The sequence below is a fragment of the Mesoplodon bidens genome (genome assembly GCF_964165515.1).
Source record: "Mesoplodon bidens genome assembly, chromosome: 2".
Taxonomy (NCBI): Eukaryota; Metazoa; Chordata; class Mammalia; order Artiodactyla; family Ziphiidae; genus Mesoplodon; species Mesoplodon bidens.
Window position 1 is genome coordinate 159,047,194 of NC_138177.1, and position 24,767 is coordinate 159,071,960.

The 24,767-nt window shown below is 52.3% G+C and overlaps 2 protein-coding genes across 9 annotated transcripts; both read right to left on the reverse strand.

The window, feature by feature from the left end:
- Window positions 1–1,499: 1,499 nt before the first annotated feature.
- Window positions 1,500–4,388, reverse strand: GJA4 (gap junction protein alpha 4). 4 transcript variants are annotated; one of them, XM_081225398.1, is made up of 2 exons: window positions 4,321–4,388; window positions 1,500–3,009 (listed from the first exon to the last, which is right to left on the reverse strand). In XM_081225398.1, the coding sequence occupies exon 2, from the start codon at window positions 2,990–2,992 to the stop codon at window positions 1,991–1,993; it is 1,002 nt and encodes a 333-aa protein (XP_081081524.1). In that variant the 5' UTR covers window positions 2,993–3,009; window positions 4,321–4,388; the 3' UTR covers window positions 1,500–1,990. The 4 variants fall into 4 exon arrangements, with proteins under 4 accessions (XP_081081524.1, XP_081081525.1, XP_081081527.1 ...); XM_081225399.1 differs by lacking the exon at window positions 4,321–4,388 and adding an exon at window positions 4,153–4,303; XM_081225401.1 differs by lacking the exon at window positions 4,321–4,388 and adding an exon at window positions 3,100–3,659.
- A 5,363-nt stretch (window positions 4,389–9,751) lies between these two features.
- GJB3 (gap junction protein beta 3) lies at window positions 9,752–17,480 on the reverse strand. 5 transcript variants are annotated; one of them, XM_081223337.1, is made up of 3 exons: window positions 17,407–17,480; window positions 14,231–14,534; window positions 9,752–11,624 (listed from the first exon to the last, which is right to left on the reverse strand). In XM_081223337.1, the coding sequence occupies exon 3, from the start codon at window positions 11,566–11,568 to the stop codon at window positions 10,756–10,758; it is 813 nt and encodes a 270-aa protein (XP_081079463.1). In that variant the 5' UTR covers window positions 11,569–11,624; window positions 14,231–14,534; window positions 17,407–17,480; the 3' UTR covers window positions 9,752–10,755. The 5 variants fall into 5 exon arrangements, with proteins under 5 accessions (XP_081079463.1, XP_081079462.1, XP_081079466.1 ...); XM_081223336.1 differs by lacking the exon at window positions 17,407–17,480 and having other exon boundaries at window positions 9,752–11,602; window positions 14,231–14,906; XM_081223340.1 differs by lacking the exon at window positions 17,407–17,480 and having other exon boundaries at window positions 14,231–14,906.
- Between the last annotated feature and the right edge of the window lie 7,287 nt (window positions 17,481–24,767).

The window sequence follows — 24,767 nt, forward strand, 5'->3', positions numbered from 1 at the left end:
TAGCATCGGCAAGCAGACTCCTAACCACTGCACCACCAGGGAGGCCCCTATGTGCATTTTATAGCTGAGAAAACTCAGACTTGGAGAAGTGAAATGATTGACTTAAGACCACATGGCTTTATACGTATTACAGGCAGCATTTAATTTGAGGACCCTCTAACATCAAAACTCATCTTACTCTTTCTTCTACTTCAGGCTCTGCCTTTTCCAGGGTACAGAAGTGTATGAAGGACTGGTGGGGTTTGGAAGTGTGGGGAAGAGGCACTCCAGGCTGGCAGAGGAGCAGGGTGAGAACATACCCAGTGAGTTTGGGGAGCTGTGAGGAGGCTGGTCTGATTGGGTCTCAGGGGTTCAGAGGGAACAGTGGGAACCAAAGCTGGAAGAGTGAGGGCTGTAACTTATCAGGCCGAGCATTCAGACTTGATGGATAAGCAGTGAGTGAGTGAATTCTGGGGTGAAGGATACAGAGCTGGTGTTTTGAAGACCTATATTGATGGGCCAGGGGAAGGTTGCTCACCCGCTATAATGGTTCTCAAGGAGAAGCATGTGGCCACGTGAGATGGATCCCATCCCCTCCTCCAACTCCACCCCCAGATCTCCCTGGGTAGGGGAGGACAACCAGCAGGCAACAGCTTGCCTCCAAGGGCCACTGAGTGTTCCCTCCATCGGGGTCACCTTCCACGTCAACCCTGCCAACACCGGGTTTATCCTCAGCTGTACTTCCCATGTCCTAGATGGCTCATCAGGCCCTAAGCACCCCCTCAGTCCCCAACGGTTCCCCTCCTCCATGCCTTTGCAGTTTTCTGTCCAAATAAGGTGTCCTCTTCCCTCCCCAGCAGACTCCTATTTATCTGTCAAGATCTAGTTCAATTGCTTTTTTTTTTTTTTCCTGCAACCTTTGTGACTCAGAGGCAAGATTCGATTCCTCCACTGGACCCTGGCCGTCCCTTCCACCTCTCTACACTGCCACTGTCTGTTCTCACTGTGTGAGTTTTAGGTGCATGGGGAGGATTTACGATGCAGGTCCTTGAGTTGCTCCTTCTGGTGGGCAGACTAGACAGGGCCAAGGTAGGAGGGGGCAAGTGATCTAAACCTGCCTCCCCAAATACCAAGGGGTGCAGGCCCATTTGAGCTGGACTCTGAAGGGCTTGGCTGGCATGCAGGCAGGGTGGGGAGCAGTGTCCAGTAAGGAAGCACACTGCAGTTGGGAGCATGGCCGGGGCACTGGATGGCCATGGGGCAGGATGGGGACAGAGTCTGCTTTGGCCACTGATTAAGGGGCAGGTTGAGGGGGCTGGTGCTGGGGCATTTCAAAAGGCAGTGTTTAGGACTCAGAGCTGCTGAGAGGCAGTATGTAGGAGTTTGAGGGTTTAAGGTGCTGCCTGGTGTTGGGATTGCTAAGGCCAAAGACAGATTATGCAGGACCAAAAAGGAAGCCTGGGTAAAGCAGCTGTCCCCCCACCGTAGGCACATCATGACAGTATCAATACACACCTCGCTTGTGGTCAAGTCCTGTTTATTTTAGAAGGATAAACAGCAGAACTAGGAAGGAGTGATGAGAACAAGACCCCAGTCCCCTTGACAGGGCCAGATCCAGCACAGGCTCTGTCTGTGTGTGGGATCAAGGCTGACCCAGCAGCCTCGACCAGCCTTTTTCTGTGAGGACAGGGTGTGTGGACAACCTGGGCAGAGGTGAATCTTCCACGGGGCTGGGGGTGGAGGAAGTTGTCTCCGAGTCCCTTTGAACACCGTGAAAAAGACCACAGGGCCCAAACACCCTTGGCCAAGAGCACCCCAAGCTGCCTCTGTCTGTGCCTGGGACAAAGCCACATTCTGGAAGGGAAACTGTGGTGCCCTCTGGTCACCAGGAAGGCCCCAGGTGTTCAAGAACAACATGCAGTGAGGCCTTCTGGCCAGCAAGCACCTGCTTCCCCAGCCCCAGTCATCTCTGCAGAGTCTTGCACGAAAGGCAGCAAGACTTCCCGGGCTCTTATACATACTGTTTCTTGGAAGCAGAGCTGCTGGGGCGACTCGGGGATTTCCGGCCACTCTGGGGGGGCGGGTCCAGGAAGAGGGGGTGTCTGGAAGAAGCCAGCCTCTCCTCCGTAGTCAGGTTGGCCCAGTTCTGCTCACTGGACGAGAGCCCATTGTAGGTGGGGCATGGCGGGGATGAGGGCCCCTCACCCATGGGGAGGTAGAAGAAGACCTGGTCAGCATAAGGCTCCGAGGAGGCGCCCTGGGCTGGGGGCGTGTCCTGGCTCTGCCGGGCCCTCATGGCCCGGTTGAGGCAGCGGCACAGCAGGTATGCCAGCTCCAGCAGGTTGAGCACCAGGGAGATGAGTCCAACCACCAGCATGAAGATGATGAAGATAGTCTTCTCTGTGGGGCGTGAGACAAAGCAATCTACGAGGTAGGGGCAGGGTGAGCGCTGGCACACGAACACAGGCTCCATGGTCCAGCCATAGAGACGCCACTGGCCGTACAGGAAGCCTGCCTCTAGCACACTCTTGCAGAGCACGCTGGCCACATAGGTGCCCATCAGCGCCCCGCGGATCCGCAGGTGACCGTCCTCTGCCACCGAGATCTTGGCCATCTGTCGCTCTATGGCTGCCAGTGCCCGCTCCACGCGTGGGTCCTTGGCCGGCAGTGCCCGCAGCTCCCCCTCTTTCTGCCGCAGCCGCTCCTCGCGCCGAGACAGGTAAATGACATGGCCCAGGTAGACCAGGGTGGGCGTGCTGACGAAGAGGAACTGCAGCACCCAGTAGCGGATGTGGGAGATGGGGAAGGCCTGGTCGTAGCAGACGTTGGTGCAGCCTGGCTGGGCCGTGTTACACTCGAAATCCGACTGCTCGTCGCCCCACACTGACTCACCAGCCAGGCCCAGGATGAGGATGCGGAAGATGAAAAGGACCGTCAGCCAGATCTTGCCCACCACAGTCGAGTGCTCCTGGACCTGGTCCAGCAGCTTCTCAAGGAAGCCCCAGTCGCCCATGGTTCCTGGGCCTCCGTCTGCAGGGAGACAGAGGACACTGTCAGCATCCTTCTCAGCTGTCCTAGCAATAAGCCTGCAGGGAGGCCGGCCACACCCATTTTACCTACAGGGAAACTGAGCCCCAGGAGGGGAAGGGACTGGCCTGGGGACTCACACCCAGATCCTTGGATGATGACTGCTAAGCTCTGGCAAGGGTACAGCTAGGGTCCCTGTCTAGTCACATGTGTCCCTCTTGTTCCCAGCTGCAGTCCCAGGGTGACCACAGCCGAAGGAGGTCTGGATCAAGGTGAGGCTCCTGAGCCTAAGGGAATAGAGAATTTGAGGAACTTATCCAAGGTCACACAGCTGTGCCATGCCCCTCCTCCCTTTTGCTCAGGACAGGCTGCCCCCCCCAGTGGGGGGGTGGGTGGTGGTGGTAACACCTTCAGCTTCTCAGGGGGCCAAAAGCCTCAGGTCCCCACTCCCCACTCCCCACCCCACCAGCTCTCACCCAGCTGGCCTCACTCTAACCTCTGAGTTTATGGTGGGGTGGGTGAAGGCATGCTAGACACTCAAGGCAGCATCCTGCATTAGCTCCACCTGTCAGCGATACTGACCACCTGCCGCTTAAGTACCAACTCTTGATCCTGTCCCCTTTCTCTATCCCCTCCCCCTGCCAAAGCTGTTTCTGCCAAATTCTAGACTCTTTTTTTTTTTTTTTTTTTTGCGGTATGTGGGCCTCTCACTGTTGTGGTCTCTCCCGTTGCGGAGCACAGGCTCTGGACGTGCAGGCTCAGCGGCCATGGCTCACAGACCCAGCCACTCCGCGGCATGTGGGATCTTCCCGGACCAGGGCACGAACCCACGTCCCCTGCATCGGCAGGCGGACTCTCAACCCCTGCGCCACCAGGGAAGCCCCAAATTCTAGACTCTTGAAAGGAATTGTCATAGCAGGGTGGAGGCACAGGCCACAGAGTTCCCAGAACATCACGGGGAGAGTGGGGGGAGGAAGGTAGGGGAAAGGGGCAGGGGTGGTGCTTCTCCCCAGGAGCAAAGCTGCTTAGAGCCAGGCTCTGGAACCAGACCTGGGTTCAAATTCTGACTCTTCTACAAACTGGGACCTTGGATAAGTGACGACCTCTGAGCACTCTCCTGTAAAATGGAAATGATACTATTCCTGCCGCCTAGGGTTCTAAGGATGCAACCGAAGGAGGCAGGAGCCTGGCTTAGCACAGGCTGGGTGAGCGCGGCCGCGGTGGGTCCCCCAGCAGCCACCCTCAGCCCCTGGCACGTGGCAACCTGTCCCTGCCCGCTCGTCAGCTGGCAGGTGGCGCCCCAGCCCAACTCACCGCCTGCCTGCCGGCGGCCCAGGTGGCGATGGGGACGCGCGTCGGCCGGAGCGGCGCCCGTGGGAGCCCTGCCTGCTGGACGGCGCCTGGCGGCGGGGGCGCCTTAAATAGCACGCGGGGCGGGGTGGGGTCAGGAAGCGGCGGGAGGGCGGCGGGCGCTGTTCCGAGCCGAGCGGGGGCGGGACGGGAGGTGCAGGCTCCCTGAAGCCACACTCAAGGAAGGGGCCCGGGAGGTGGCACTGGGGGTCGAGAGGGAAGAGGATGAGAAACCGCTGCTTTCCATGTCTGCCCTCCGAGGTCGTCAGGCCGACAGACTCTCCCAGCCTCAGCTTCCTTGGCTGTGGAGCAGGTTCTCGCAGAGGGGGTTTCGGAGTTTTGAGTTCCCAGGGTGGCTACATTTGAAAGGATTGCAGCCAGGACTTTCTGATCCCAGGCAACTGGCCTGAGAGGCTGTGAGAGATGGGCGGGTGGGGATGAGGGTGAGGGGGCCTCCAGGGAAGGGCATCTGCTTGACCCCTTGGTGAGAAGGGAGAAGACCTCTCATTTGTGGGGTGGCCACGGGGTGCCCCACGCAGTGCCAGGACTTGGTAATCAAGACTCGTTAGGGCATGGGGAACCACACAGGGAGAGAAGGGTTATAATCTGCCCTCCCTGTGGTGGAGCTGGGGTCTCTACCCAGCCCCTGTTCTTGCAGAATTCTCAAACATCCCCACTCCTGGGCAGGCTACACAATCAGAGGGCACTAAGCAGTGCCCATGGACCACGTGAGACTGGGGAGGTGATGGCTGGGGGGGGGGACTCTCCCGACCTTTAGCTTGGATCCCATTCTCATGCCTCTAAAGACGGGGTGGGGGGAGACATCCAAAGGAATTACGGGTGGGCAGAGCCTGCCATTGTTCATTTGGGCATCACCCTGTGTGTGAACACTCGTGTGCTGCAGGCACTGTATGTGGAGCTGGGGATTTCACCACAAACCAGCCAGGTGTGGCCTCTGGCCTGGGGCTCCCACTGGCTGGAGCAGAAGGTGGGAACTGAGCATATCAGCCCTTGGGTTAGAGTAAATGCACAGAGTTCTCCTGGGAACTATCAGGCTCAGAGGGACTTGGTTAGGAGCGTTTCCTGGAGGGGACTGCGCTAGCCACGTCGATGCACAGAATCAACAATCTATAGTAGGAATAGAAAAGAGTTTTATTTGAGCCAAACTGAGGATTCGTGTCCAGGAAATAGCCTCTCAGATAACTCTGAGGAACTGCTCTGGAGAAGCATGGTTTTCAGCACAGTTTATATCTTGTCAGAACAAAGAACATCAAACAAGTCAGGGATACATTCCTTCAAGGTTTCAAGAAAAACAAAAACCAAAAAACCCCAAACCCCCAAAAGCCACAGCTCAGCAGCACACAGTGAGTCAGTACGGCCTTGGCACCTGGGAAGGGAGTCGTCATCGCAGGAATAGCAGCCGGGCGTCCCAGGAAGGGAGGCATGATGTGACCTTTATTTTTAACATGAACATTCTTTACTTCTGGTCAATGCACCCTTTTCTTTAATAATTAAAGCAGACGAACAACGTAGGTTTGATAGGTCACAAACAGGCTGTTTTAGTTAGCATAAAATTCGAATTAACTCATGTACAAGCCAGAATGACTTTCCCATACTGCAATATGTGAAACTTGCTTTCGTCAGCCAGATGGGGGTTGGGGGGAGAGCATTCTAGGCAGAAGAACAGCATGAGCAAAGGCCCAAGGACTGGGGGCTGCGAGGTCCTGAGGCTTCACCGGCCTGGTGGGAGAGGCAGTGGGACCTAGAAGTTGAGACTTTTCTGTTTATCTCTGTGCCCTTAGGCACGTTGTTTAAACCCCTGTGCCTCAGTTTCTTCCCCTATAGATTGGGGAGGTAATAGTTCCTACTGTATAGGGCTGATGGGAGATCCAATCAAAGCACATAGCAAAATACTAGTACACAGCAAGTTTTCCAATGGATGGTGGCTAAAAACGTTGTAACAAAACATTTTTGTGACAAAAAGTGTCAGTGGCTTGGTCTTGGTGGGAGCAGGAAGGGCTGAAAGGGAGGGAGCTGGGGTCAGAATGTTGGTGAAGGATAGGACAGCTAAGGACAGGGAATGTGGCAGGTGGGGTCCAAGGCCTGGGGCCGGTGTCAGAAAGGTCCCGTGTTTCTCCACAACAGGATTCAATCTTTGGATTCCTGGTGCCCCAGGGTGGGTGCCCCAGGGTCCTGCCTTCAGCCCTCGCAGGAGGACCTCTGGGGCAGCAAGTGTGGTGGGCTCAGCCCAGACCTCAACTTCAGGAGGCTGAGCTAGCTTCCCCTTCCAGGACTGTCCCTCAGGGCCATGATGATCTGAGCCTCCTGGATTTCCAAAGCTGACAAGGAGCCCACGAAATTCTGACCCCTGAGGCCATGAGAACCGAGGTCCCTGGAGGCGGGTTCTCACCACGCCCCCACTACAGCTTCTGCTCCCAGAGTTCCTCTCCTGTGGCTGGGCCCAGGCCCTCCCAAAGCCTTTGTGATCCCAGCTACTGGGAAGGAGGGAGGAGCTGCCCTCACCCTCACCCCTTCCTTAGGGGCTCTGGAGGTCAGAGTTTGAATGATCCCTCCCCTTCCTGGAAAGGATGAGCCGGGGTCAGCCAAGACAATCCCACAGCCTGGCCGTTCCACCTGGGAAACATCCTTAGATCCCCACACCTCCCTCTGTTCCCACTGCCCTGACCCTGTTTAGGCCACCATCTCAGTGGCCTCCCAACTGGTCTCCTGGCTTCCAGCCCAGCCCCACCCTTCGCCAGAAATCAGACCACACAATGCCCTGCTTAGAACCCTTCTGTGGCTCTCCTTTGCCTCCTGGCCTCAAGCACCTCTCCAGCCTCCTCCCTCTTCCCCTTTCACTCAGTGATCCAGCTGTACTTGACTCTGGCCTTTGTCCGTGCTGTCCCCTCTGCCTGGGGCACCCTCACATGCTCAGCCCTACAGTCGTTCAGGACTTTCCTCCATGTCCCTTCCCTCAGAAATCCCCTTGCTGGCCTCCTCTGGATTAGATGAGCCTTTATGTTCTCAGCGGCTCACCTACTGCCCCTGGGTGCGGTGTTTAGTTGTGTTACATACATTCACATTGTTGTGCAACAGATCTCCAGAGCATTTTCATCTTGCAAAACTGAAACTATACACTTGAAACCATCCCCATTTGCCGTTCCCCCACCCAGGGTGCATTGTTTACTTGTCTTTGTCTTTACCCCCTCCCCTATTAGTCTGGGAGCCCCTTGAGGACAGGCAGCTGAGTCCTGTTTACACGCCCAGCACCTAGCAGGGCCCCAGGCTCATATACGAATTTTTGAATTCAACAAATTATTTACTGAGCACTGCCTGGTGCTGCGGCTCTGTCCTCGACACTGGAGATCAACTAGGAACCAGCAATAACAGAACTCCCTGTCGTGTGGGCTTTACATTCTAGCCGGAGGGAGACAGACAGAATATAGAATATGTTAGCTGGTGATACCTGTTAGGTGGAGAGTAAAGCAGGAAAGGAGGATCAGGGCGCAGGGGGTGGTGGTTTCAATTTTGAACAGAAGAAGGGAGAAATTCTCATGAAGCAGCTGACCTTTGATGCGGGCCCTGAAGGAAAGGAGGGACCCCTGTGGCTCTCGGGAGGAAAGCACATTCCAGGCAGAGGGAAAGAGAGTGCAAAGGCCCTGAGGCAGGAATGTGCCTGGTGCTTCCTGCCTGAGGGAGAGCAAGGAGGTCAGCATGACTGAGTGAGGTCAGCAAGGAGAAGAGATGAGGGTTCAGAAAGGGAACAGGTGGGGCAGGCCTTGTAGGCCCCTAAAGGCCAGTGTGAGATGCCTTTGGAGGTTTGGGGCAGAGGAGTGACATGGCCTGATTTAGGTTTTATGGCACCACCCTGGCTGCTGTGCTGGGAATAGACTGTGGGAGTGGGTGGTGGCATGGTTGTGCCTGGATATTTACTGGATATGTTAGCACTGAACTAACATGTTATGACACTGTCTCCTTTTATCTCTACAACAATCCTAGGAGTGGATACTGTCCTGAGTGCCAGGCTGAATATGTTCCTTTTGCCCCTCAGATCTGCTCTGTGCCCTGGGAGGCTGACCCGTACTGACTGTCTCAATAGGCTTCTGTGCCCTCTGGTTTCTGGTTGTGTTGGGTCAGTGGGAGCCACTGGCAGGTGAGTAGGAGATGGTAGAGTGAAGTCATGGTATTTATTTGATTGCTGCAGTTGGATGCATCCTTGCAGCCTTTGTGTGGCAACCTGTCCATTGCTACCCTGGTACTAGCCCCAGGGTACCTTTTATGGGTTTCCTTAATCATGCCTATACCTTCAAAAACAGTCCCTCAAGGAAACTCTTTGAAGTTCCTTGGTTTGAATGTGCCGTCTGTTTCCTGTTGAGACCCTGACTGATAAAATTCCCATTGTATTGATGACAAGACTGAGGTTCTGAAAGCCTGTCCAAGGTGCAGCATGGTGAAGCTGTGGTCATGAAGTGGTTAAGCTATGATTTAACCTGGGAGGTGAGTGTCAGCCCAACCCGGGCCCTTTAAACTTGGCTGGCTTATGCACCACAGTAACGACCACACGTGAGAGCAAAGGTGAACCCCAGCCTGTCCTGTCGACACAATGACCTGTCCTTTCCCTGCCTGCATTGGCTCTTGGCTCACTGCCTCCTGGCCTTGGCTTTACTAAATGTTAGTTACTAAATGTTCCTCTGGGTGAGTATAGCCTTGCACCCCCTTTTGCTTTCCATCCTGTCCTGGCTTGGATGTTGGTGTTCCTGAAATTTCAGGTCATCACACCGTGCTGGGAGTGGGGCTGGGATCCACCTGGGGTTGGTTAGTACAGGAGATGAGTGTGCCTCTGTCTCCCCCAGGCTCTGAGCTCCTTGGGCTCAGGTCCTATTCCCCTGTGCAGTCCTCGTGTCTGCCAGGGGCCTGGGGTGGAGAAAATGCTCAGGGGAAATGGAAGGAGTGGATAGTGCTTGGGTGAGGCTGGGGCTTCATGCCTTTAGAGGAGCCTGTTGTGAGCATACGGGAGTGAGAGTATGAATAACAGGGATTTTGTGTACACAGGGTGGGGATGCACGTTGTGGATGGCAGTGACCGGGTTACAAAGGAGGAAGGAGTGTGGTTTGTCTGCAACCAGAGGGGTGTGACTGTGTGCGCTCAGGGCAGGGCCTCACTATGAAGGGCTAGCGGTGCTGTTGTAGAGGGAGCACAGCGCCCTCTTGTGACCACGTCTACAATCACAGCATGTATATCTGTAGGTTCCGCCCCAGATCCCTCCTGGGTCAACCCCAGCCCCAGCCTAAATTCAGCTCGAGCCATGGAGCTCTCTCCCCTTCTGAGGGGCTACCTTCTCTGCCCTCAGGGTCTTGTGGGTGGGAGTGTGGGAGAAAAGAAGAGAGTCAACCTGTATAAAAGACAGCCTTTATTGATTTCAAAGAAATTGCCTTGGGGATGTTCCTATCAGCACATCCACCCCAAGTCCCTGAGAGTAGGGTCTGAAAGGCTGGCAACAGACTGAGTACACTTGTGGGAGAAAGATGGGAGTAAAGCTGCCTGAGGGTGGAGGAATAAGATGGGAGGGGGGTTCCCAAAGGGCAGTGGTAACCCAGAGGATCTCTGAGTGTCTCAAGCCTACTGGTGTCACCAGAGCCTACTCCTCCCCTTCCCAGGCTCACTCTCAGCCTCCAGACCTCCACTGCTGGGAGGATACTTCCTTTCCATCCCAGGAATCTGGGTGCTTCTCCCAAAGGAATGAAGATTCCCTTTGGTCTGGTACATCTCACCAGACCCAGGGCAAGCATCTTTCCTTTTGTGGCCTCCAGGCCTCTGCACCTGCTTTTGTCTGCTAGGAATCACTTCTCACCTCTCTTAAACATTCCTCCTTCAGGGAAGCCTCTCCTCATCATCCCCTCCTGGCTTAGGTGAAGCCCAGCAGAGTCCTCTAAGTGTCCGCTTGCAGGCAGTAGTTAATTTGCTTGTCTTTCTCCCAGGAGGGCTGCCAGTGGGCCTGTGGTGTGACCTATACCAGATAGACAGCACAGTGCCCAGCGCTCAAAAAAATCTGCTAGGGGCTTCCCTGGTGGCGCAGTGGTTGAGAGTCCGCCTGCCTATGCAGGGGACACGGGTTCGGGTCCCGGTCCGGGAAGATCCCACATGCCGTGGAGTGGCTGGACCCATGAGCCATGGCCGCTGAGCCTGCGCGTCTGGAGCCTGTGCTCCGCAACGGGAGAGGCCACAACAGTGAGAGGCCCGCGTACCGCAAAAGAAAAAAAAAAAATCTGCTAAAGAGATTGAATAGCGTAGTGAATTCAGAGTGGGGCCCCCCAGCCCTGGGAGGACCCCTCCACCGGCACAGTACCTCCCTGCCTGTCCCCACGGGCAGCCCAGGATCGCTCGCTCCCCAGCCCGTGGTCAGATGGGGGTCATGTTGGGTGCCGAAGCACATAGCTTCTCGTTGCCGGAATCCGGGTCCAACTCCCCGGCCTCCACCAGCTTGTGGTGGCAGCGGCAGGTGGAGGCCTGGCTGGCGGAGGACGGGGCGCCGCGGCCCCGGAGGCCGCTCTTTCTGGGAAGGCTTCGCACGACCCTGTGGAAGATGAGGTAGCAGATCTCGCAGAAGGTGAGCACGATGCAGACGGCGGAGGCGCCCACCATGAAGTAGGTGAAGAGCTTCTTCTCGGTGGGCCGGGCGATGTAGCAGTCCACGATGTTGGGGCAGGGGGCCACGTTGGCGCACTGGACCAGGCGGGGCATGCTGAAGCCGTACCAGAGAGTGTGCAGCAAGTAGAGGAAGAGGAATTCGATGAGGAGCTTGAAGATGAGGCTTAACAGGTAGGTCCACCAGAGGCCGCCGTGCTTCTTGCCCGCGTTGTCGTACAGCTTGGCGCACTGGTCGCCGTGTTTCTGGCGGTGCCGCCGCTCCCGCTCCTCGCGGTAGGCCACGTGCAGGATGACCAGCAGCGATGGGCACGTGACGAAGATGAGCTGCAGGGCCCAGAGGCGGATGTTGGAGATGGGGAAGAACTCGTCGTAGCAGACGTTGGTGCAGCCTGGCTGCTTGGTGTTGCAGTCAAAGTCCTTCTGCTCGTCCCCCCACACACGCTCTGCAGCCACCACATACACCAGCACGCGGAAGACGAACACCACCGACAACCAGATGCGTCCGAAGGCTGTGGAGTACTTGTTCACCCCGCTCAGTAGGGCCTGGAGCGTCTTCCAGTCCATGGTGCCTGGTGGGGGCGCTGGGGGCCGTGCCCGCCTGACAGGATGGGGAAACCGGTCTGAGAATGAGTAGATGACATTTATAGAGCATTTAGTATGTGCCAGGCACTGTTCTGAGTTCTCTATGTGGATGGATTCGTTTGATCATCCCAACGACCCTATGAGATCAGGACTGTTATTCTTCCTAAGCTACAGAGAGGAAACAGGCAGAGAGGCTAAGTAACCTGCCCAAAGTCACAGAGCTATACGCCAGAAGGAAGGGAATGTGCATTTGCTGATAATAACAGTTATTATTTATCGAGCATTTACAATGAGCCAGGCAAGGAGCTAAATACTTTATGTGCTGGATCTCATTTAATCCTTATAAGGACCTTGTGAGGTAGACACTATTATGCTTCTCACTGACAGATGAAGAAACTGATAATCAAATGAGAAAATGATTGCAAAGCACTCAGTACACAGTAAGTGCTCAATAAATGCTGGCTATCCATTGTGAAATCTAGAGTGGTCAAGTCACTCATTTAAAACTAGAATTGAATTCAAGGCTGGGCTGTCCACCACCTGCTCTCCATTTCTCTGCTGGATGCCTGCCCCAGACCAGGTTCTCAAAACTTACCTCGTTGATGCCTCGCTATCATCCTGTGAAGTTGGGGTGAGGAACCCCAGATAGGAAACTGGGGCTTGGAGAGGGGAAATAATCTCCCCAAGGTCCCACAGGCAGTGGGTGGTGAAGTTGGGAGACCAGTTCAGGTTGGGGGGGGTGCATGGAGAGGGTAATGGTCTGGTTCCTGGGGACACCAGATCCAGGAAAAATCTAGGGACACCCTCCTTCCCTGTGCCAGAACCTGGGGGAGCCCCAGACACACCAGCAATCCGGGATGCCGGAGCTTTGTGGTGGGGAGTCATGCTTTGTTCAGGTCCCCAGATCACACATCTTCCTCCCAGTCCTGGAATGACTCAGAGGGTGTGGACAGGTGGGTCTGCCTGAGTGCACCCAGTGTCTACATGCTGCAAAGGGTGTTGGGAGCATGTGCCTCTCCGTGTGTACGTGTGGGCTTGTGTGCACACGTGAGTGCTCCTGGAGCTGCTCTGTGACTCTGAGCATGCATGCTGACTGAGGGTCCACCCCTGCATCACCACTTCTCACCCCTCCACCGCCACCCCCCTGCTCCAAACCACCATCATCCTTGCTGGTATTATTACCAAAGCCTCCTGGCTGGCCTTCAAGTGTCTGCTCCTGTGCCCGCAGAGTCCATTAAATTGAATCATGTCACTCCCTTGTTTAAAACTTTCTACTAGCTTCTCATTACGCTGAGAATAAAACCCCAGTTTCTACATTCTCACCCTACTCTCCTACACCCTCCAACTGCCTCTCGGCTCGGGCCGCAATGGGGGCCTCTGGGGCTTTGTAATTATTCCTGCTGCCTAGAATGCTCTTCCTCCAGAAACTTGCATGGCTGCATCCTTCTCATTACTGAGGCCTCTGCTAAAACATCCTCTTCTTAGAGGCCACCCTAGATTACCCTGGATCTGGAAGCCCCTGCCCTCCCAGTCACTCTGCTCCTGTCCCCTTTATTTTCATCCCGGAATTTAATTACCAGTGGGAATTAAAGTATTTGTTTAATCCTCTACCTCTCTGAATTTTCATGAACTTCTGTTTCACAAGGGCGATTATTTTATATGCACTGGCAGCAGCACACAGTAACATACTTAGAATAAAAAGAAAGTGTCTGCCTCAACTCAGCTCCTTCTAAGACCTGTCCTTTGGGGAGGGGCAGTGGGATGTGCATTGAGCATGGAGTCACATCTGGATTCAAGCTTCAGCTCTATGCCTTCTTCCTGGGCGACTTCCAAGTCCTCCTAATCTCTTTGACCTTCTTTCCTTATCTCTAAAGGGAAATAACTCCTACTTTCTTGAGCTGTGGTAAGAGTCGTAAAAGACCATTCCCTTCCCAGCCTGCCACTCACCTGGCGAGAGTTCAAGGAGACTGGAGTGGAGGTTGGAACCCTGTCTGCCAGCCCCGCAGAAGAGGGGCCCTGACAGGTGCTTCCACCTGAGCCTTCTCAGGGCGGCCCACCTGGGGGCTGCCCCCTCCTGGGCCCCCACCTTCCACCTTCCAGTCCTGTCTGCCCAGTCCTGTCTAACACACCCTAGGGACGCGACTCACCGGCAAAGAATTTCCCTCCAAGCCCAGGCCGGGGACTGGTGGAGCCGGATCTGGTCCCCCATGCGGCCCCCCAGCAGCGGCTCCCAGCTATCCGCTTTTCCCCTGCCCTGGGACCAAGGCGCGCCCAGCTTTCACCGCCACTCCACAGTGCCGGCCGGCCCCCTCCTCGGGGCAGAACTCCCCTCCCCTCTCCACCCCCCACCCCAGCCGTCACCAGCACCAAGTTTCCGTCCATTCCAGGCAGCTTGGGAGCCTGCCGACGGGGGAGGGGGTTGTCCGGGTACCTTCAGCAGCTGGAGCCCCCTCCCCGCCCGGAACGGAGGGGTGAGAAGGCAAGTGGGGAGTGGGGTGGGTCTAGTTCCCTCGACCTCCTCCCATCCCCTCACCTGCCAGTCTCAGCCTGGCCCGAAGGCAGGATCAAGACCCCGCCCCGCCCGGGTTCGCCGGGGAGCGCTCAGCGGCCGTGGGCGCGGGGTGGGGAGGCGCCCCGCACTCACCAGCAGCGGCGCGGCCAGCGGGGGGCCGGGACCCCGCGTTCTCGAGGCCCGCAGCGGAGGCGAGCGGGGCCGGAGTCGAGTCTCTGCAGTGGCGGCGAGGCGCGTGGCGGCAGGCACAGCCGGGGGCGGCGTGGAGGAGGGAGGGTCAGGGGAGGAGCTCGGGAGCCGCCCGCCGCAGGGGTCGGGTTTTAGTCCAGACACTGTCACTCGTTCCCCCAGCAACCTTTTCCCGGGCTTGACGCCCGTCTGAGCCTGGGCTTCTTCTTCATGTGTGAAACGGGGGCATCTGTGGCCCTAGGCATGGCTGTGGCAAAGGGTCCGATGAGATTCGGAGCGTGAAGCGCTCTAAACTGGTTAAGAGTGGTCCCCGGACGGACTGCAATCAGGACTCGCCCACGTGCGTTACCACGGGTACTGTGTCCGCGCCCTGCGGGTCACTGTCCCCGCCTGGCGCTGGGTCTCGACCACTCCCGGAGGCTGCCCTCCCCGCGTAGGTGCGTGGCTCAGGCTCCGCGTCCTGGAATGGGCATGGGCACTTTGGAGAACCAGGGTGGGGGGCAGACCCTGTTCCCGCAGCAGGAAGGGGCACTGCGCCTGGAAAGGAGATGGGGGGATCCTTCGTCCAGGGGTGAGGGCCGGATGGGGGGAGGCCGTTGCCTGGAGTTACTGCTGGGGGCAAATCCCGTGTGCGGTGTGGGGCGGGAGTAAGAGAGAGGTGAGGGAGCGGAGCCTGCGCTTTAGACCCCCTGCGGAGGGAGGCGGGGTCTGCGGTTGGGCTGGGCTGGGCTGGGCTCTGGGGATAAGGACGCTTTGTCTTATTTATTAGTGTGCCACGACTAGGAACGTAATGAGAGCCCCGGGGCCTCAGCCTGGTTAGGGAACCCCCAGGGTTTCCGGCCTCCCAGGGATCCTGGTATCTTAGTCACCAAAGGGCCTGAGCACTCCTTGTCTGGACAGAGATGATGTTGCTAGCTGGAGGGTGATTATACATGGCATCTTCCCAGGACTGTACTGGTTTATGCCTGTGGCCCTGGTGTAATTAACAGCATCCGCTTTTACTCTCAAAAGTAACTCAAAACTTGGAAAGATCAATTGCACCATCACCCTACCTACTACTGCTGGTAGAAAACTAACACTCGAACCCGTGTCCCCTGCATTGGCAGGCAGACTCCCAACCACTGCACCACCAGGGAAGTCCCACCCTTTTGCTCTTTACCGGGTCTTTCCCATGACAATAGATACTCTGGTATTTCTCTGTCTTAACAAACAAAAGTCCCTTGACCCCACATCTTCCAGCATCTGCCTCGTTTCTTTCCATTCCTTTATAGCATAACTTCTCGGATGAGTTGTCTTGATTCCTCACTTCCTTTTACTTTCTCTCTCTCTCTCTTTTGCTCCATATAGTCCACCTACACCGCTCTTGCCAAGGTTCCCGTAGCTAAATTCCACAGTCAAGTTTCAACCCTTATCTTTCCCTGCACTCCCAGCAGCGTTTGGCGGCCAGCACATCACATCCCCTGGCTTTTCACCTTCTTTTCTGGCCTTTCTTTCTAGATCTCCTTTGCTGGTTCCCCCTGATCTCCCTGACCTCTAAATATTGGGGTGCCCGGGGGCTCAGTCCTAGGACTCCTCTGTCCTCACTCAGTCTCTTGGTAATGCCATCCCTCTCGGGGTTCAAAATATCAAAATTCGGCTGACAACTCCTAAATACTTATCTCCAGCCCAGACCGTTTCCCTGAACTCCAGACCCCTGTATGCAGCTGCCACTCAACCTCTCTCTCAGGAAGTCTAGCAGGTATCGCAAACTTCTCACATCCCAAATTCGTCTTCTTAATGGGATTGCCAGATATAGAAACGAAGCAAAACAAAAAACCAAACCCAGGACACTCAGTTAAATTTAAGTTTCACATAGTCCATGAGACATACTTAAAACTAAAAAAAAAAAAATTTCTGTTGTTTATCTGAAATTGGAATTTCACTGAGTGTCCTGTATTCTGTCTAGCAACCTACTCCTTAGATTCCTCTCCACCTTCTCTACTCATGTACTCCTAGAGTAAACAGCAATGTTACTCATCTACCTGTTCAGGCCCCATACAGAGTCATGTTGACTCATTTTTCTCATACCTCACATTCAATGGCGGTGAATAATTTTTCTTTTCTCTTCTCTTCTTTTCTTTCCCTTTCTTTTCTATTTCCTCCCTTCCTTCCTTCCACTCTCTCTTTCTTTCTTCCTTCCTTTCTCTTTCTTTCTTTCTTTTTCACTCTCTTTCTTTTTCTTTCTCTCTGTCTCTACTCCTTTCTTCTTTCCTTCCTTCCTCCCTCCCTCCCTCACTCCCTCCCTTCCTTCCTTCCTTTCTCTCTCTCTCTTTCTCTCTCTCTCTCTCTCTTCTCTCTTTCTTTCTTGACTTTGGAACAGAGAAAGGTTTATTGCAAGGTCTGAGCAAGGAGAATGGGCGGCTCGGGCTCAAAGAGTCCACACTTTCAATGTCACTGAATTATTTTGTCTCTACTTTCAGATTATTTTCAGAATCCGGACACTACTCACTGACTCCATTAGTATTATTCTGGTAACATTAAGGTCACGAATCATTTCTTTCCTGCATCACTGCAATAGCCTTACAGCTGGTCACCCTGCTTTATTCCCTGCCCCATCTGTCTATTGCTAGAAATGCTCCACAGGCTTCCTGCTCACTCAGAATGACAGCCAAAGGCATCAGGATGGCTTTTAGGACCCTATGTGAGCTGGTCCTTCTCAGCCTCACCAGTGTGCTCTGGCCTCATATTCCACACCTCTTGACTCTCCCCCTGCCCTGCCTCATTGACTTCCTTGCTGTCCTGGGTCCACAGTGGGTCTTCCCTAGCCTCAGCACCTGTGAACTTGCCCTTCCTTCTAGCTGACACACTTTCCCCCAAACCTCTCTGCCTGGCTTGCCCCCTCACCTTGCCTAGCCGCCCCATTCAAATTGCATTTCCCGTCTCCGTGCTCCTTCCATCCCTTCCTGCTTTATCTTTCTCCTTAGCACTAGAATCATGTAGCGTATTCTATATTTTGCTTATGCTTCTTGTTAATTGTCTCCCAATCACTAGAATCTATAGTCATCTTTGTCTGTTGCGTCCACTAGTGTATTCCCAATTCCTGAAACAGTGCCTGGCACTTTGTGGACAAAAGTACTCACCAAATGAGCGAATGGCACCATCAAGCACAATAACCTCCTGTCCCAGGCCAGTACATAGCAGCTGTTTAATCAGCCCCTTCTAGCTTAGTCTCCCACCCTCCGACCCTCCAGAAGTCTCTCCCTGACTGCCTGCCCTCCTCCAGGAAGCCTTTACTGACCGAGCCTTGTCTGTCTCCCTTTCTTCTTGCCACCACACCCAAATCCCTGGAACTCAAGGGTCAGGTGAGCTGTGTGTCTGGCTGAGTCTGTCTGTCCTCATCCAACCACTGCTGTCCTTCTGGATGGGCGGAAGCTCTTTGCTTGGGCATCAGATAAGCCAGCCTGGGGTGCGGCGTGTGCAATATGCCTGAAGCCAACCAGCCACCTGCAGTGTGGGAGGTTCTGGAGCTTTGGTCCTGGGCCGACTAGGTGATGGGCACTGGGCACCCGGGACTAGAGCCTAGACTGGGTCTGGGCTGCAGGACTGTGTTTCCTGAACTCACTGTTCCTGTGAACTGGGGAGGTCATGATCTTGGCACCTGTGTAGGTGGTTTGCCATTAGCTGAGCTGGGAGCACAAGAGGAGCAGACAGGGTGGGGAAGAAGGGGCCTTGTGCCTGGAGTTTGCTAAATGATATTTGTGTTTGTAAATGATATTCCCTTGCAGCCACTTTGACAGGGGCCATCGGGACATTCTGACATGGCTGTAAAAACCCTTTCTTGAGATGCAAGCACGTAGAAGACAGTTTTGCCCCGTTTGCCACTCTATCCCTGAGCCTCACCGGAAGCCCAACCCTTGGCCTCTCCCAGGTCCTCAGGGCTGGGGCGTGGCTCAGGACTGGTTGTTTCTATACAGCCAAACTGTCCTCTGCATCCAAATGCCCTGCCAGGTGGTCTGAGCTCCCTGTGGGACAACATGCATGTGGATGTCCGGAGGCAGTTGGATGCATGGGCCTGGGCCTCGGGAAAGAGAAGAACACTGGGAACTCTCGTGCCTTGCTAGTGCAAATGCAAAACGGTGCAGCCGCTGAAGAAAACAGCTTGGCGGTTACTCAAAAAAGTTAAGCATAGAATTACCACTTGACCCAGCAAGTTCCTGCCTAGGTGTATACCCGAAAGATCTGGGAACAGGGACTCAGATACCTGTGCATGAATGTTCATAGCAACACTGTTCACAATAGCCCGTGTTTGAAAACAACCTGAATGTCCATCAAAGGAAGAATGGATGAATAAAATGTAGTCTATCCATACAATAGAATATTTTTCAGCCATAAAAAGGAATCAAGTTCTGATACATGCTACAACATGGATGAATCTTGAAAACATTATGCTAAGTGAAATACACCAAACACAAAGGACAAATATCGTATAATTTCACTTATATGAAATATCTAGAATAGGTGAATTCATAGAGACAGTAAGTTGTCAGAGGTTACCAGGGGCTGGGTGGAAGGGTGGGTGGGGGTTAGTGTTTAATGGGTATAGACTTTTTTTCAGAGGTGATGAAAAAGTTCTAGAAATAGTAGTGACGGTTGTACACCTTGTGAATGTAATTAACACTATTGAATTTTACACTTAAAAATGATTAAAATGGTAATTTCATTTTGTATATATTTTATCACCATTAAAAAAATGAAGGAAAAAGAAAAAGGGGATGGAAATATGGGTTTGGGAGTCAGTGGTGTCCAGATGGTAATGAAGGCCATGGGGGAGGACGAGTTCACCCAGGGAGGGCGTGGACACTGAGGACTGCGGATGGACGGCCTGGGACAGAGCCCTGAGGACCTCCCCAACGAAGTGGGCAGGTGAAGGAGATTGAGGGGGAGTGGCTGGAACAACAGGAAAACTGGAAGAGTGGTGTCCTAGAAGCCTGGATGTGTTAGTCGGCACCCTGGATTGCAAATGACAGAAACCCACCTTGAGTTAGTTTGGGCACAAAGGGGAATTGATTGGTTTGCAGAAACGTGGGAAGGGCAGGGGTACTTTGGGACTCCACAAGCACCTGGCCCAAGTCAGGTCTGCTTTCTAGGACGTCTCTCCTGCTTGCCTCCCTCTGCTCCTCCGGGACTGCTGGCTTCCCTGTCCTCGTACGGACGAGCTTCTGCAACAAGGCTTTTTTTTTTTAATTTAAAAAATTTATTTATTTATTTATTATTTATTTTTGGTTGCATTGGGTCTTTGTTGCTGTGCACGGGCTTTCTCTAGTTGTGGTGAGTGGGGGCTGCTCTTTTTTGCAGTGCGTGGGCTTCTCATTGCGGTGGCTTCTCTTGTTGCGGAGCACGGGCTCTAGGTGAGTGGGCTTCAGTAGTTGTGGCACACGGCCTCAGTAGTTGTGGCTCATGGGCTCTAGAGCGCAGGCTTAGTAGTTGTGGCGCACAGGCTTAGTTGCTCCGCGACATGTGGGATCTTCCCAGACCAGGGCTCGAACCTGTGTCCTCAGCACTGGCAGGCGGATTCTTAACCACTGCGCCACCAGGGAAGCCCCTGCACAAGGCTTTTGCTCATGGCCTGTAGCAACCTGAGCACACACCTCTCCAGGTTTTGCTGCTACATGCTTCCCTTAGGGAGGATTCAGGTAACCTGGAGAAGACACCTGAGTGGCCCCACCTCGAGCACATATCCACTCTGAGGTCATGGGGCCAGGATGCATGCTGATAGTTGCTTTTGTTACCGAGTCTAAGCTCATACTGCTCGCTCCACGCAGGCCAATAGTTGAGAGACGAGTTGTTGGGGCAAGGGATAACAATTTTATTCAGAAAGCCAGCAAACTGGGAAGATGGTGGACTCATGCCCCAAACAACCATCTTGCTTGAGTTAGAATTCAGGCTCCTTCTATACCAGAAGGGGAAGGAGTAAAGTCAAACACTTCTTGGTTCCCATCAACCCCCGGAGGGGATGTGTTAATTTCTTCCTCCCTGCAGTCATTCACAGGTGGGCCTGGCCAGGATGTTTCCTGTGAGCTAAACAAAGGTATTTTAGCTTAATGCTCATTACCTGAGTAACAGGGTTCCCAGAGATGGGTCATTATGTACAATTTAAGCTTATAGGCAACATCCCTTTAGTGATTAACTTGTAATAGAATACAAAATGTTCTTCCCTGTTATACCTTTAGCACCCCAGTTTAGAGGGAGGGGAGAATCCTGGGTGCACAAGACCACATAGGGGAAGAGGCTCAAGAAGGAAGGCTGTTTAACCTGTAAGATGACTCATGGTTTAAGATGAGGACTGGGAACACCTGCTGGGCTTAGCAACAAAAGAGTCTTAGGTGTGCTTGGCAAGGGCAAGTCTGAGTGCTGGGGCAGAGACTGGCTTATACCTGGTGGGAGTGAGTGGGAGGTGAGGACATCGAGTCAGTACATGAAGACCAAGACCTCTGACTCAGGAGGCACAGTTGTGAGAGCCAGGAGAGGGATGAGGAGGTAGCTGCAGGAGACGGGGTCAAGGAGGGGTTTTGTTTTTGTTTTTTGGATGGAGAGAGGTGAGCATGCTTGGATGCTGGGAGAGCCTGGAGAGAAGCAGAGGTTGAAGAAACAGGAGAGAGTAAGGAGGTGGGGAGGGAGGGCATCTGAGCATGGGGTGAGGGGCAGATTAGAGCCTTGGCTGGAGCAGGCTCACGCCTTTTTCTGTGCTGGGGGAAAGGAGGAGGACCCGTGTGGATACGGTTGGTCTATAGGTCTGGTGGCTGTAGACGGGAGAGTGTTCTTCTCAGGCAGCTTTTATTTTCTTGGAGAGGTAGAATGAAAACAAGATGGAACTGGCTAGAAGGAGAGTAGAGAAAGTTGAGAAGGCTACCAGCAGCAGAGAGACCGAAGCAGGGAAGAATGGGGACAGTCAGATTGGACTGGAGAACATGACTTTGCAGTGGCCTCATGCTGCTGGCTTGATTCACACCAGCAGAGCCCATCACAGGGTGCAGAGGTGGGAAAACAAGCAGGAGGGGCAGCGGGACAATGTGGGTATTGGTACGATGGAATTCATTCCAGTTTTATCTCAGCAAATATTTCTTACCCCTTGACAGTATATCAGGTGTGGTGTAGGGCCTGAGGATACATTGGCAAGCCAGGCAGATTCTGTTCCTGCCCTCGGAGAGCTTGCCCTATAGTAGGGAGGGCAGACATCAATTTATTTAATTTATTTATTAAAAAATTTTTTTGAGGGTATAATTGATTTACAATGTTGTGTTAGTTTCAGGTGTACAGCAAAGTGAATCTGTTATACAAATACATATATCCACTCTTTTTAAGATTCTTTTCCCATATAGGTCATTATAGAGTACTGAGTAGAGTTCCCTGTGCTATAGAGCAGGTCCGTATTAGTTATATATTTCAGCGGTCCCCAACCTTTTTGGCACCAGGGACTGGTTTCGTGGGAGACAATTTCTCCATGGACCAGGGCAGGGGTAGGGGTGGTTTCGGGATGATTCAAACACATTACATTTATTGTGCACTTTATTTCTATTATTACTACATTGTAATATATAATGAAATAATTATACAACTCACCATAATGCAGAATCAGTGGGAGCCCTGAGCTTGTTTTCCTGCAACTAGGTGGTCCCGTCTGGGGGTGATGGGAGACACTGACACCCAAAGTGTGTTGCTTATGTCCAGTCTACTCCATAAGATGCAGCTTAATTGTCACTTGCCACCAACTGATAGGGTTTTGATATGTCTGCAAGCAATTGATTTATTATGGCCTCTGTGCAGTCAAACCTCTCTGCTAATGATGACCCGTGTTTGTAGCCGCTCCCCAGCGCTGGCATCACCGCCTCAGCTCCACCTCAGATCATCAGGCGTTAGACTCTCATGAGGAGTGCGCAACCTAGATCCCTCGCATGCGCAGTTCACAGTAGGGTTTGCGCTCCTATGAGAATCTAATGCTACCGATGATCTGCTCAGGCCGTAATGCAAGCAATGGGGAGCGGCTGTAAGTACAGATTAAGCTTCACCTCCTGCTGTGCGGCCCATTTCCTAACAGGCCACAGACTGGTAGTGTGGGGGTTGGGGACACCTGGTCTATTTTATATATAGTAGTGTGTATGGGTCAATCCCAATCTTCCAAAGTATCCCTCTCCTCCCCGTGCCCCCCAGTTAACCATAAGTTTTTCTTTTTTTTTTAGAATTTTATTTATTTTTTTATACAGCAGGTTCTTATTAGTTATCCATTTTATACATATTAGTGTATATATGTCAATCCCAATCTCCCAATTCATCACACCACACGCCCTCACCACTTTCCCCCCTTTGTGTCCATACATTTGTTCTCTACATCTGTGTCTCTATTTCTGCCCTGCAAACCAGTTCATCTGTACCAGTTTTCTAGGTTCCACATATATGCGTTAATATAGGATATTTGTTTTTCTCTTTCTGACGTTTCACTCTGTATGACAGTCTCTAGATCCATCCATGTCTCTACAAATGACCCAATTTAATTCCTTTTTATCACTGAGTAATATTCCATTGTATATATGTACCACATCTTTATCCATTCATCTGTCGATGGGCATTTAGGTTGCTTCCATGACCTGGCTATTGTAAATAGTGCTGCAATGAACACTGGGGCGCATGTGTCTCTTTGAATTATGGTTTTCTCAGGGTATATGCCCAGTAGTGGGATTGCTGGGTCATATGGTAATTCTATTTTTAGTTTTTTAAGGAACCTCCATACTGTTCTCCATAGTGGCTGTATCAATTTACATTCCCACCAACAGTGCAAGAGGGTTCCCTTTTCTCCACACCCTCTCCAACATTTATCATTTGTAGATTTTCTGATGCTGCCCATTCTAACTGGTGTGAGGTGATCCCTCATTGTAGTTTTGATTTGCATTTCTCTAATAATTAGTGATGTTGAGCAGGTTTTCATGTGCTTCTTGGCCATCTGTATGTCTTTTTTTTTTTTTTTTTTTTTTTTGCAGTATGTAGGCCTCTCACTGTCGTGGCCTCTCCCGTTGCAGAGCACAGGCTCTGGACGCGCAGGCTCAGTGGCCATGGCTCACGGGCCTAGCAGCTCCGTGGCATGTGGGATCTTCCCAGACTGGGGCACAAACCCGTGTCCCCTGCATCAGCAGGCAGACTCTCAACCATTGCACCACCAGGGAAGCCCCCATCTGTATGTCTTTGGAGAAATGTCTGTTTAGGTCTTCTGCCCATTTTTTGATTGAGTTGTTTTTTAAAAATTGAACTGCATGCGTGGTTTATATATTTTGGAGATTAATCCTTTGTCCATTGATTTGTTTGCAAATATTTTCTCCCATTCTGAGGGTTGTCTTCTCATCTTATTTGTAGTTTCCTTTGCTGTGCAAAAGCTTTTAAGTTTCATTAGGTCCCAATTGTTTATTTTTGTTTTCATTTCCATTACTCTAGGAGGTGGATCAAAAAACATCTTGCTGTGATTTATGTCAAAGAGTGTTCTTCCTATGTTTTTCTCTAAGAGTTTTATAGTGTCCTTTCTTACATTTAGGTCTCAAATCCATGTTGAGTTTATTTTTTGTGTATGGTGTTAGGGAGTGTTCTAATTTCATTCTTTTACATGTAGCTGTCCAGTTTTCCCAGCACAACTTATTGAAGAGACTGTCTTTTCGCCATTGTATATCCTTGCCTCCTTTGTCATAGATTAGTTGACCATAGGTTCATGGGTTTATCTCTGGGCTTTCTATCCTGTTCCATTGATCTATATTTCTGTTTTTGTGCAAGTACCATATTGTCTTGATTATTGTAGCTTTGTAGTATAGTCTGAAGTCAGGGCGTCTGATTCCTCCAGCTCCATTTTTTTCCCCTCAAGACTGCTTTGGCTATTCAGGGTCTTTTGTGTCTCCTTACAAATTTTAAGATGTTTTGTTCTAGTTCTGTAAAAAATGCCATTGGTGATTTGATAGGGATTGCATTGAATCTGTAGATTGCTTTGGGTAGTATAATCATTTTCACAATGTTGATTCTTCCAATCCAAGAACATGGTATATCTCTCCATCTGTTTGTATCAGCTTTAATTTCTTTCATCAGTGTCTTATAGTTTTCTGCATACAGGTCTTTTGTCTCCCTAGGTAGGTTTATTCCTAGATAGTTTATTTTTTTTGTTGCAATTGTAAATGGGAGTGCTTCCTTAATATTTCTTTCAGATTTTTCATCATTAGTGTATAGGAATGCAAGAGATTTCTGTGCATTAATTTTGTATCCTGCAACTTTACCAAATTCATTGATTAGCTCTAGTAGTTTTCTGGTGGCATCTTTAGAATTCTCTATATATAGTATCATGTCATCTGCAAACAGTGACAGTTTTACTTCTTCTTTTCCAATTTGTATTCCTTTTATTTCTCTTTCTTTTCTGATTGCTGTGGCCACAACTTCCAAAACTATGTTGAATAATAGTGGTGAGAGTGGACATCCT

Bases quoted from the DNA above. Each gene is read 5' to 3' on its own strand.
- GJA4 (XM_081225398.1), bottom strand. From the start codon at position 2,992: ATGGGCGACTGGGGCTTCCTTGAGAAGCTGCTGGACCAGGTCCAGGAG.
- GJB3 (XM_081223337.1), bottom strand. From the start codon at position 11,568: ATGGACTGGAAGACGCTCCAGGCCCTACTGAGCGGGGTGAACAAGTAC.